The 13955-nt window shown below is 37.4% G+C and overlaps 1 protein-coding gene across 4 annotated transcripts in view; it reads right to left on the bottom strand.

Moving 5' to 3' along the window:
• Positions 1-13955, bottom strand: part of cadpsa (Ca2+-dependent activator protein for secretion a) — a 342730-nt gene that overhangs the window by 181862 nt on the left and 146913 nt on the right. For 3 of the 4 annotated variants that reach the window (XM_061874508.1, XM_061874509.1, XM_061874510.1), the window contains 2 exons: positions 10146-10269; positions 5096-5164 (listed from right to left, as the gene is read on the bottom strand). In XM_061874508.1, the coding sequence (XP_061730492.1) occupies positions 5096-5164; positions 10146-10269 (193 nt within the window). The remainder of the gene's footprint in view (positions 1-5095; positions 5165-10145; positions 10270-13955) is intronic. The other variant, XM_061874511.1, reaches the window with a different exon arrangement.

Here is a 13955-nt window from a genome sequence, read left to right as displayed (position 1 = left end):
AATAATGTCCGCAACAACCTGAAACGTCAAACGACGCGTCATCATATGAGTCATCATACCGCAACGTTTTCAACAGGACACTTCGCGGGAAATTTAAAATTGCAATTTAGTAAACTAAAAAGGCCGTATTGGCATGTGTTGCAATGTTAATATTTCATCATTGACATATAAACTATCAGACTGCGTGGTCGGTAGTAGTGGGTTTCAGTAGGCTTTTAAAGGATTTTTGAAATGTAATGTCTGTGGTTTCAAAACACATTTTTCTGTCTTCAAAATCTGCCTTTGTGACCTCAAAGTTAAGACACAACAAAGAACATATTTGGGTTGAGGCGGGCCTTTAAAATATACACACACACAGACCTCCCGTCCAAAGGCAAAACCCAGTAACTCAAGTTTGGTCAAAACTGAGCTGATAATAATTTTGGAGTTCCTAGGTGATATGCTTTACATTAGTGTATGCGATATTGTAATTTGTTCCGTAAGTAAGCTGTTACGCGCATGGCAGGACCTAGCAACTACCACATAACCGCGTAGATACAACAGAAAAACCTAGTATCTCAAGGGACCAATCGGAGCTTCTTTGTCAGTCGCCTTATTGTCTTTAATGAGACATTTTGCACGAATGGGGGCCGACGGTCAACCGGATTTTGTGATATTATGGCACGAGGGGATATTTGGAAGATTGGCCCAGGACGATGCAAGCACCTTCATTAAATGTATTGTTCTTGATTCTTCCCTGTGCATACTCTTTTGGGCAGATAACTGTGGAGGTCAAAATAAAAACTGGACGCTGTACACGGCTCTAGCCCAATGTGCAAATGCAGAATGGGGCCAACCCAAGATTGTGATAAAATATCTGGAGAAAGGGCACACGTTCATGAGAGCAGATTCAATCCATGGCTCAATCGGCAAGAAAATGAAAGCTAAAGAAAACATGTATACGTTTGATGACTTTGTAGATCTTTGTAAGACAGCATCAAGATAGATTGGTTTTCCTTTGTTTTCTCAAAATCAGCTAGAAATGAGCTACTAGATTTTGCCTTTGGACGGGAGAGACGTTGAGGCTCTTAATTTACACAAAAGTTGATGTCATGACGTAAAAAAGAGTGACTTGCTCCTTATACCTCTTTGGAACCTTTCCTGAAAGTTTGATGAAAATAACTCTTTGAACTATGTTGCTAACAAACTAACTAAGGACTATTTTAGGTAATCTAGAATAACAAAGCAATAACCACATATGTTACTTTACTTCTGTGAATTATTGAGTATAAAATCATCAGAAAGTATACGCCTGTGTTTTGTTGGAGTTGAACGGACCACATGAGGGTCACAACTATTCAATCCATTCACTGGCAACGCTCAAATGGTTCAGTGATGCTGAGGACAACACAACTGGCTGATCTTTTGCCTGCAGGAGCTCAAGTGAACATGGCTGACAGCTTCCATAGAATGGGACATCTGTCCTGTTATAATTGGAACTTGTTAAGGCCTACTGGTGTCTGTCATCCCAGTGAGTGAAAGTAGTATCAGAGTTTGCGACTGTAGTTTCTGTAAACACAAAACGTAGGTCTGATTTCTTTTCTCTGAAATCAATAGACTCCAAAAGCCTTACGTTAGTTTGGCCAAAACAATCCCAAGTAATTGCTCTTGAGTGGACCCAAAAACGCCAAATGATCCTTATTTTGTACAAATCACATTTGAACAAAGTTTTTCAGGAAATGTATGAATCTAGAGTAGTATATTTGACATCATTTGTGAGTTTTTTGTGAGACTCGATCCAAATGTTGCATTAGACTCAAAAGCAACGATCACAAAAGAACACTGGAAGAAAGAAGAATAAATAATGAAAGCTGAATTTACTATGCTCTTCTGTCATTGCATATTTTTGGTCATTGCATTTTCATTTCACAAATTGAAAAAAAATATTAGCTTGTTTCAATTACATTTTGAAAATGTAAATTTAAATTAAAAAGACAAAGTGATCTGCTTTTTCAAGAATGAAAATCATCAGAAGCAAAAAAAAAACTAACAAAAAAACAGCAGAGGTTTTTTTTTAATATTCTGACATCAGAGTCGGAAGATGCTGTTTAAAGACAAAACCACAGACTGGCTTGGGGGGAAAACAGCGTAATGTATGAATTTTAACCAGTGTACTAAAAACAAACCGGTAGCTGCACCTGTATAGGTCTATTGTGACAGTCACATAACTACTAGTAGGGGAATAATATACAACATTTTAATGAAGTCAAAACCATGTAATCCTACAACAGCCATTTATTAACCAGCGATTAACTCATTGAGACAGATTACAAGGAAGGAGAAAAGGAAGTAAGCCCTTTTGTGTTCATTTAGCAGAATTAGAAAGTAATTGTTAAAAAAAAAAGAAAAAACAAAGAAAATAAAACACAAAAAGCTTCAATTGCATTTGAATCAACAAATAATGACATACCCGTAGTTCTTATTGAATACACGTTAAGTTTCTTATATTCAGTACACAAAATTAGAAACTACACTCGGAAGAATAAAATACATTTAAAAGATTGTATTATATGCATTGTGAGAACCAACAGATGAAATTAAAAGATTAAATTAAAAAAGACCTGTCATTACAGTATATTGGAAAGGGATGTAACCATAAACCGAGGTATCATTCCCAATGGTAAATATTACCATTTAAGATTTTAATTATGGTTAGACTATTATTGATTATTACACTTTAAAAAAAACTCAAGGTGATACTTCTCATTTCCTAAAGAAGCATCTTGCGTAACATTAAAGCAGTGGTTCTTAATCAGGGTTTGATCGAACCCTAGGGGTTCGGTGAGTCGACCTCAAGGGTTCGGCCGAGGTCAAAACACACCCGACTCTTTGTGTAAATACAAACTTCTCCCTGTTGGCATATTACAGATACAGTAACAGCTGATTGATTTGCAGGTGTGTAATTTGTTGTGAGTTTATGCACTGTCTTAGTTTTGTTGTTTGAACAAGGTGATGTTCGTGCACGGTTCGTTTTGTGCATCAGTAAAAAAAAATATGGTAACACTTTAGTATAGGGAACATATTCACCATTATTTAGTTGCTTATTAACATGCAAATTAGTAACATATTGGCTCTTCACTAGTCATTAAGTACTTATTAATGCCTATTCGGCATGGCCTTATAACCCTAACCCTCTAACCCTGACCCCAACCCTAACCAAATAACTCTAAATTAAGTCTTTATTACTTAAAATATATTCCCCTAGTGTCCAAATAACTCTAAATTAAGTCTTCATTACTTAGAATATGTTCCCCTAGTGTCCAAATAACTCTAAATTAAATCTTTATTACTTAGAATATGTTCCCCTAGTGTCCAAATAACTCTAAATTAAGTATTTGTTATTTAGAATATGTTCTCCATACTAAAGGGTTACCAAAAACATACAACTTTGTCTTGAATTTGAAAAAAAAAAGACATTTTATTTTTCACTAAAGAAGGGTTCAGTGAATGCGTATATGAAATTGGTGGGGTTCGGTACCTCCAACAAGGTTAAAGGGGAACATTATCACCAAACCTATGCAAGCGTCAATATATACCTTGATGGTGCAGAAAAAAGACCATGTATTATTTTAACCGACTTCCGAACTCTAAATGGGGGAATTTTGTCGAATTAAACGCCTTTCTGTTTATTGGTCTTGTAGCGATGACGTCAGAACGTGACGTCACCGAGGTAATATAGCCGCCATTTTCATTTTCACATTACGAATACCGGGTCTCAGCTCTGTTATTTTCCGTTTTTTTGACAATTTTTTGGAACCTTGGAGACATCATGCCTCGTCGGTGTGTTGTCAGAGGGTGTAACAACACTAACAGGGAGGGATTCAAGTTGCACCACTGGCAAGAAATCTGCCGCCAGACCCCCATTGAATGTGCCAAAGTGTCTGCACATTTTACCGGCAATGCTAAGACAGACATGGCAAAGAGATGTATGGATAACCTGCAGATGCATTTGCAATGATTAAGTCAACGAAATCACAAAGGTGAGTTTTGTTGATGTGTTAATCAGACATATTTGGTCACAGCTAATCGATGCTAACATGCTACGCTAATCAATGCTAACATGCTATTTATGCTAGCTCTATGTACATTTGAAACTATGTACCCACATTTAATGCGAAACAAACACTTACCAATCGACATATTTAAGTTGCTCCAGTGTCACAAGATGCGAAAGTCCTGATCGTTTGGTCCGCACATTTTACTGGCGATGCTAATAAGGCAGCCATGCTATGGGCCACTTCATTAGGTACACCCATGCTACGGCCGAATAGCGTCAATAGCTATTTGTTCAATAGCTTCAGTTTCTTCTTCAATTTCGTTTTCGCTATCTGCCTCCATACTCCGACCATCTGTTTCAATACATGCGTAATCTGTTGAATCGCTTAAGCTGCTGAAATCCGAGTCTGAATCCGAGCTAATGTTGCTATATTTTGCTGTGGTAACCGCTATGTTGTTTGTAGTGGCAGCACTGTATGACGTCACAGGGAAATGGACAGTCGCATCGCAAATAGCGAAAATCAAGAACTTTAAGGCTTTTTTTAGGGATATTCCGGGAGGTGTAAAATTTTGAAAAAAACTTCGAAAAATAAAACAAGCCACTGGGAACTGATTTTTATTGTTTTTAACCCTTTTGAAATTGTGATAATGTTCCCCTTTAAGAACCACTGCATTAAAGCATCAACAAGCTAAAATGGAAAAAAAATATAATAAAAATAAATACATCCCCTTATCCTGACTTTGATGTTCTGTACGATGATTGACTGAGCAGAAAGAAAATTGCACTGAATTAACTACTTCTCCTTTTTCAAGACGTTCAACACTAAAACAGATCAACACACAAGCAAAGTAAAAATGCATTCAAGTCGCAAACGGACAATATCTGGAACAAGCTCAAGGGCAGATAGTGTAGAAGCAGACGCTACAGACTGGAAGAACAAACTGAAGCAACACTGTGAGGTCACTTGGATTAGTGCATGCTGCTAGCAGGAACAAAGGAACATGGTGTCGGGTACAGAGGTAGAAGATGGGGCAGCTGGGAAATGAGGGAAGTACTCACGAATGGTTAAATCCATCACCTGAGACGCCAAGCAGAAGACGGGATGCTCGTACATCTCTCTCTTTTTCCCTACAGAGAAAGAGGGAGGATACCGAGGCATGCGACAGGCCAGGGTCAGAAGGGTGGCCGTAGTGGTCAGTGGGGTTTGACCGCAAGTTTTAGGGCCACTTTGAAACCACATCTGCTCGTTAACGCATTGTCTGTTAGTACACGCTCACTCTTTAGATCTAAATATTTAAATGTACTGTCATCTTTATTACGCCGTCATTAAGAAATACATGAAATAATGGGGATTGTTGTTGTATGAAAAAAACTTGTGATTATGTACAAACGTTCCCTTCTGTCCATCATGTCCATTTGTCAGTGCCTCAAGGATTTTGTAGGCTATTTTTTTTGTGATTTTCAAGGCCTAAAATGCCTGAGTTTTCAGCAGCTTTGTAAGGAAGTTGTGGCAAAAGTTGCAATGGTTTTTTTTCACAAACTTTGAAACAACTTGTGATTTTATGAATTTGTTATGTGTTTCCTGTAACCATGACATTGGAAAGTGCAGGATTTCAATCAAAATTGGAAAAAAAAATGCATGTTTTATACTACACCGACTTAAAATTAAACACTGGAAGGCAGTAAAAGCACATACTAAAAGCTCATAGCTGCTCAAATGCTGTACTGTTGTATTTAATTAGAACTAATAATATTACTAATTGACTATAACTTTTGTGTGAATGCCCCAAATGCTTTAGTCGAACTGAAATGCAGAGGAATCTAAAATAATTGTCAAGTGTTTGAATGAGGAGTAGGAATGGTTTAAATATTGAAGAATGCTCATTCTATTGAGAGTGAAATTTTTAAGCAAAGGTGAAAACGAGGGGTGTAAAACTCATTTTAGATCAGGGGCCACATGGAGAAAAATCTACTCCCAAGAGAGGCCAGACTGGTAAAATCACAGCACGATAACTTAAAAATAAAGACAATTTCAGATTAATTTCTTTGTTTCGAAATAGAACAAACACATTCTGAAAATGTACAAATCACAATGTTGTTGGGATTTTTTTTACACTTACATGTTGCGGTTAATAGTATTCCATCTATTTGTCGTTATTTATACTTTCTGAATAAATTATGTGATAATGTTTATCAGTCAATTCATTGGTGTTAATTTTATTTTATAAAGATAAAAAAAATAATGTCAAAATCAAATTACAGCATGTTATTTATGTCGTTTGCTCATTTTCCTCAACTGGAGCACTAACATCATGTGGTTTATTTTTTTTTTTACATCTGTAGCGTCATCTACAAAAATACAAATAATTGCTATTGTGGCATCTAGTGGACAAATTTAGAACAGCAGTTTCTTTCATTCTAAAATTTCGGCTCATTTTTATACTTAGGGAACTTATCCCCCGGGCCAGATAAAACCTGTTCGCGGGCCTAATCCGGCCCGCGGGCCGTACGTTTGACACCACTGGTGTAAACCGTTTAACTGTGAAATAGGTTGAATGTAGAAATGCTGTGATCGTAGGACAAATTTGAATTTTGAAGATAGTAAACTGACATATTATGAAGTGAGAAATTAAAAATGGATGTTATAACAGTTGACATTAAACTATGAGAATGGCTGCAACTTTGGCCAAGGAAGTATGCATTCCAGAATGAATTTACAAAATTAACCCACAAGGGTGAGTCCATGCTTTCCATCTGGAGTCATGAACTTAATTCTAAACATTTCTTCACAAAAAAATAAATCTTTAACATCAATATTTATGAAACATGTCCACAAAACATCTAGCTGTCAACACAGAATTGAATACTGAATGAACTGTATTGTTGTACTTTTTTTCACAGTTTATGAACCTACATTCATATTTTGTTGAATTCAATAAATATATTTATAAAGGATTTTGGAATTGTTGCTATTTTTAGAATATTTAAAAATAAAAATCTCACGTACCCCTTGGCATACCTTCAAGTACCCCCAAGGGTACGCGTACCCCCATTTGAGAACCACTGATATAATGTACCGTTACAAATGCTGATGCTAAATGTTTGCCTTTACAAAATTACTTCAATGTGAAGCTTCACACAAAGTATGTTACAAAATAAAAATTAAATATAAGTTATAATACTTAAATAAACTAACATTAACATATTGAAAATGAGCACTTAACAAAAGCATAAAATCACATGGTTAATAAAAAAACAAATAATCCACAACACATTGCAACTTTGGCCACAACGTCACAAAAACTGTTGCAAATTCAAGCTTTATAGCCAGAACCAATTACAAAATAAGCCAGAGAAACTGAGAAAAGGTGGTGCAGATTTAAGTTGTGTTGCATGTTTCACAACATAAGAGAACGCCACAGGTTGGAGCATGATACCATATACATGCAGTGAGTGTTTTCATGGTGACAACCGGTAGTAAATCCTCGTTTAAATATGGCGGTCCGCATCACTTTTGTACTTGTTATCAATTGTACACAGAGTCTTAGTAGATCACCCGCAACACGGTCACTAATAGTACACACTGGGGTTGTCCCGATACTGATATTTTGGTACGGGTATCGGTACCAACATTTATTTTTATACTTTGATACTTTTCAAAATTAAGGGGACTACAAAAAATGGCCTTATTCTTATGACAAACTTATGTTTTCCTTAGGAAACAAAGAACAAAATACTGAACATACTAAACAACTTGTGTTTTAGTAATAAGCAAACAACAGCTCCTAATTTGGCTGCTGACGTATGCAGTAACATATTGTGTCATTTCTTATTCTATTTTGTCAAAAATTATGCAGGACAAGCGGTAGAAAATGAATTATTAATCTACATGTTCATTTACTGTTAATATCTGCTTACTTTCACTTTTAACATGTTCCATCTACACTTCTGTTAAAATGTATTAATCACTTATTTTTCTGTTGTTTGGATTCTTTACGTTAGTTTTGGATGATACCACACATTTGAGTATCTATCCGATACCAAGTAGTTACAGGGTCATACATTGGACATAAGTAAAGTTCTCCTGTTTCCAAGGATGCATTTCCAGAGTTTATAAACATAATATACATTTTTTTAAAAAGGACTAAATATTTTGTGGTATTAAAAATATAAATGGAATCAATGTAGTATCGACTAGATACGCTCTTGTACGTGGTATCATTACAGTGAATGTCTGGTGTAGATCCACCCAGGGCATTTGTTTACGTACAGGAGCCCTAGCGTGTTGTTAGCGGTGAGCTATTGTATCCTCCTACGGTGTGTAGAGAAGAATGTTTAGCTATTCTTCATCCGGCACTGATGATACCTGTAAGAAACGTACTTTATTTGTCGCCATGGAGGCGAGGATTAGTGATTTAGAAATAACTAAAACAATGCAGACTGCAGATGGACGTTAGCCGCTAGCTGGCTAGCCATGTTTTGAAGATTCCTGAGGGCGTTTCAGTGTTATCCTTAGGTTTAACCCAAAATGTTTCCATTCTCCCATTTTTGTCTACACGCTGTGTCTGCTTGTAAGTACTCCCTACGTGTGCACTGCCAAACACGCTCCTCTGCTTGTAAAACCAGCCATGTCAGGTGTCACACCGCGGTGAGGGAAGTCTTGTTTGTTTTTCTGTCTTGTGATCTACGTGTTTTATTTTGAAAAGCTACCCTCGTGTTTCAGATCACGGGTCCTTCCTCTTGTGTCACCAGTCTGACGTCATCCTTGATTCCTGATTGTTTCCACCTGTTCCCCATCACTCCCACATCCTATTAAAGCTCACTTCTCCGTTTGTCCTTTGCCAAATCGTCTCGTCTATCGTGCCTTCTAGCGTCCATGTCCATGTCCTTGATTCCCTCTTTCACTTGCTCCTGTTTTTCTTGTTCATATTTTTTGATTATAGCAGTTATTTTTTGCTGAAATTTTGAGTTTACTTTTTCGTCCTTCGAGCGTCCTTAGTTTTCCTTCCTCGACCTAATTGGTGAGTTTTTTGATATTCCAAATTTCGTTTGATTTCCTCATTCATTGCGTGATTTTATTGTTTATTCATAGATATTGTATTTGTATATATTATTAGGGTTTGTTTTTCCTCCTGTTGGAGCGCTTTTTGTTAATTCTTCTTGATATTCCATTTTTGTTAGGTTATTTTCTTAAAGTAGTATTCCTCCTTATTTTTTGGAGTGATTTTTGAGTTAAGTGTTAATCCTCAGATTTATTTTCCATACGTTGTATATATTTTTGTGAGATGCTTTTTTTCCGGAGGTTAAAAAGTTATTTCAAAATAAAAGCTGTCATTTTTGGAAACTTCCTCTCTGCATCTTGGTCCTCTCATTATCTCCAAGTCCTAACAGTCAGGACATGACGACGGCGCCATCATGCGGAAAATAAAAGTAAGGGAACCGGTATTTTTCAGAAGCAGTATAGTACAATTTATGGTACATTAGTACCGCGGTACTTTATTAGTACCGGTATACCGTACAACCCTAGTACACACACTTGTATACATTGCATACACTATTAAGTGCTTGTTATTCTTAGCAGATCGGACCCTTACAGTATAATAAGGAGTCCAATTATATTTACTGCTACTCTTATCTTTAAGAGTCCATCCAACCATCCATCCATTTCATACCGCTTTTCCCTTTCTGTGTTCTTGTTAAACGGAATGACGTGATGTTAATGACATGTTTATGAACTCTACCAAAGAAAACAGCAGGCAGTCTCATAATTATTTGTTATTTGGCCTTCCTGCTTGGACACAGCAGCAGGTGCAGAGAAAGGACCAACAGACAAGGAGAAGAAAATTGTGAATATGGAAGTCACCGGAGAACCAGGCAAAGGAAAGGGAGCATCTATTTAGCTGCAAGACCAGTAAGAGATAGAGCCAGCGTAACTCAGCTGAAATAGAAGTTAAGGCAAAGTGGAAGCCAACAAAGAGATTACAGGATAATTGAATGCATTTTTACTTTCTTTACCAAAGCAACGACGTACAGTATGATTCCTTGTGATCTACTGTACATTTAGATTCTCTCAAATCACTGTCATCCAGTATTTGTAGGAGTAACTCACCTTCTAGTTTGGCGTACTCTGACAGGCGCTGGTAATTGACCAAAGCTGCTTGGTCCAGACACTTACGGATCACAGCTTTCACTTCTTCTTGTGGGACCGGAGTGACAACATCTTTCATCAAAACCTTTTAGGAATGAAGGAAGGACTTATTGTCAGTGACACTAAATAACCACAATGCACTGAAGGCCTGATCTACTAAAGGTTTGTGTGTACTAAAATATGGGCACATTTGATCGCACGTAAGGCTGAACTACAAAGCTTGTGCACTGAGGACTGCAACTCTTAAAAGAGCAGAATTTAAAGGCCTACTGAAACCCACTACTACCCACCACGCAACGCAGTCTGATAGTTTATATATCAATGATGAAATATTAACATTGCAACACATGCCAATACGGCTTTTTTAGTTTACTAAATTACAATTTTAAATTTCCCGGGAGTTTCGTCTTGAAAACGTTGTGTAATGATGACGTGTACGCAAGACGTGCCGCGTTTTTAGGAAGTATGAGCGCTACGCACACACACAGGTAAAAGTCGTCTGCTTTAACGGCATAATTGCACAGTATTTTGGAGATCTGTGTTGATGAATCATTTGCAATTTGTTCAATTAATATTGGAAAAGTCACAGTAGAAAGATGGAGTTGGGAAACTTTAGCCTTTATCCACACAAACACACGGTGATTCCTTGTTTAAAATTCCTGGAGGTGAAAATTTCCTATGGATCAGAGCGCGGTCAAGCCAACATGAATCCCTGCCGAAAGTCAACCAGCAGGTTTCGGTGAGAAAATTGTGGTTAAAAAGTCGCTTCTTACCAGAGAAAAACTGAGCTTGGGCCGTCCATAAAGCTGCCGTCAACTTCCCTGAGACATTGGCGTCAAGACACTCGTGGACGTACACTTCCGACTATCAGGTATATTAAACTCACTAAAACGCTAGCAAAACAATAGAAAGATAAGGGATTTCCCAAAATTATCCTAGTAAATGTGTTTAAAAACATCGGAATTCGTCCCAGTCTGTTTTTTTTTTTAACTCGTTTTTTATTATTTTTATTTTTTTTCTAGTACGTCGCTATCAATATCCTCAAACACGAATCTTTCATCCTCGCTCAAATTAATGGGGAAATTGTCTTTTTCTCAGTCCGAATAGCACTTTTTGTTGGAGGCTCCCATTAATGTCAATGTGAATATGTGAGGAGCCCCCACACTTGCGACGTCATCGTCTGCGACCTCCGGTAGAGGCAGGGCATTTCTCTTAACACCGACAGTTGCGAACTTTATCGTGCATGTTCTCTACTAAATCCTTTCAGCAAAAATATGGCAATATCGCGAAAATATCAAGTATGACACATAGAATGGACCTGCTATCCCCGTTTAAATAAGAAAATCTTATTTCAGTAGGCCTTTAAGTATGCATGTATTTTTCGGATTATAAGTTGCTCTGGATAATAAGTCGCACCGGCCGAAAATGCATTATAAAGAAGGAAAAATATACATATACGTCGCACTGACCCATGTGTCGCATTTTTGGGGGGAAATTTATTTGATAAAACCCAACACCAAGAATAGACATTTGAAAGGCAATTCAAAATAAATAAAGAATAATGAACAACAGACTGAATAAGTGTACGTTATATGATGCAACAGGCTGACTAAGTGTACGTTATATGATGCAACAGGCTGAATAAGTGTACGTTATATGATGCATGAATAACCAACTGAGAAGGGGCCTGGTATGTTAACGTAACATATTATGGTAAGAGTCATTCAAATAACTATAACATATAGAACATGCTATACGTTTACCAAACAATCTGTCACTCCTAATCGATAAATCCGATGAAATCTTCTTCCTCGATGTCGCTTCTAAACAACTCTGCCAACTTCAAAGGTACGCGCCGCTTCCTCTTGTCGTTTTCTGCTGCATATTTCACTACGTCCAGCTTGTAATCTGCAGTACATGATTTCCTTTTCGGTCCAATTTTTGTTCAGCCCTTCTCACGTTTTATAAGTTACCGCCAACGATGAAATGATCCACGGCAGTAGAATATAGCATATAGCAGTTAGCATTCTATGACCCACAATGCACTTTGCGATATGGCGAGGAACAACTGCACATTATTACAAACCCCGTTTCCATATGAGTTGGGAAATTGCGTTAGATGGAAATATAAACGGAATTCTATGATTTGCAAGTCATTTTCAACCCATACTCAGTTGAATATGTTCCAAAGACAACATATTTGATGTTCAAACTGATAAACATTTTTTTTTTGCAAATAATCATTAACTTCAGAATTTGATGCCAGCAACACGGGACAAAGAAGTTGGGAAAGGTGGCAATAAATACTGATAAAGTTGAGAAATGCTCATCAAACACTTATTTGGAACATCCCATAGGTGTCCAGGCTAATTGGGAACAGGTGGGTGCCATTATTGGGTATAAAAGCAGCTTCCATGAAATGCTAAGTAATTCACAAACAAGGATGGAGCGAGGGTCACCAATTTGTAAGCAAATTGTTGAACAGTTTTAGAACAACATTTCTCAACGAGCTATTGCAAGGAATTTAGGGATTTAACCATCTACGGTCCGTAAAATCATTAAAAGGTTCAGAGAATCTGGAGAAATCACATACGTAAGCGATGATATTACGGACCTTTGATCCCTCAGGCGGTACTGCATCAAAAACAGACATCAGTGTGTAAAGGATATCACCACCTGGGCTCAAGAACACTTCATAAAACCACTGTCAGTAACTACAGTTGGTTGCTACATCTGTAAGTACAAGTTAAAACTCTGCTATGCAAAGCAAAACCCATTGATCAACAACACCTAGGAACGCCACGGGCTTCGCTGGGCCCGAGCTCATCTAAGATGGACTGATGCAAAGCTGAAAACTGTTCTGTGGTCTAACGAGTCCACATTTCTAAGTATATTTGGAAACTGTGGACGTGGTTTCCTCTGGAACAAAGAGGAAAATAACCATCCGGATTGTTATAGGCGCAAAGTTCAATAGCCAGCATCTGTGATGGTATGGGGGTGTATTAGTGCCCAAGGCATGGGTAACTTACACATCTGTGAAGGCACCATTAATGTTGAATGGTCCATACAGGTTTTGGAGCAAAATATGTTGTCATCCAAGCAACGTTATCATGGACGCCCCTGCTTATTTCAGCAATACAATGCCAAGCCACGTGTTACAACGGCGTGGTTTCGTAGTAAAAGAGTGCGGGTACTTTCCTGTCACGCCTGCAGTCCAGACCTGTCTCCTATCAAAAATGTTTGGCGCATTATGAAGCATAAAATACGACAGCGGAGACTCCGGACTGTTGAACGACTAAAGCTCTACATAAAACAAGAATAAGAAAGAATTCCACTTTCAAAGCGTCAACAATTAGTTTCCTCAGTTCCCAAACTGTTATTTAGTGTTGTTATAAGAAAAGGTGATGCAACACAGTGGTGAACATGCCCTTTCCCAACTACTTTGGCACATGTTGCAGCCATGAAATTCTAAGTTAATTATTATTTGCAAAAAAAAAAAATAAGTTTAATAGTTTGAACATCAAATATCTTGTCTTTGTAGTGCATTCAACTTAATATGGGTCGAAAAGGATTTGCAAATCATTGTATTCCGTTTATATTTACATCCAACGCAATTTCCCAACTCATATGGAAACGGGGTTTGTAATAATGTGCAGTTGTTCCTCGCCATATCGCGCTTTAAAGTTGGCAGCTACGTTTTAGCATGGATTTTCTCTCTAAATTTATAGCATATTTTAGGTATTTATGGCCTAAATTAAGCATTTGTAAGCA

This window comes from Nerophis ophidion, linkage group LG16, assembly GCF_033978795.1.
Source record: "Nerophis ophidion isolate RoL-2023_Sa linkage group LG16, RoL_Noph_v1.0, whole genome shotgun sequence".
In the NCBI taxonomy this organism is placed as follows: Eukaryota; Metazoa; Chordata; class Actinopteri; order Syngnathiformes; family Syngnathidae; genus Nerophis; species Nerophis ophidion.
Note: the sequence above shows the minus strand (reverse complement) of the source record. Positions and strands in the feature narration are given on the sequence as shown.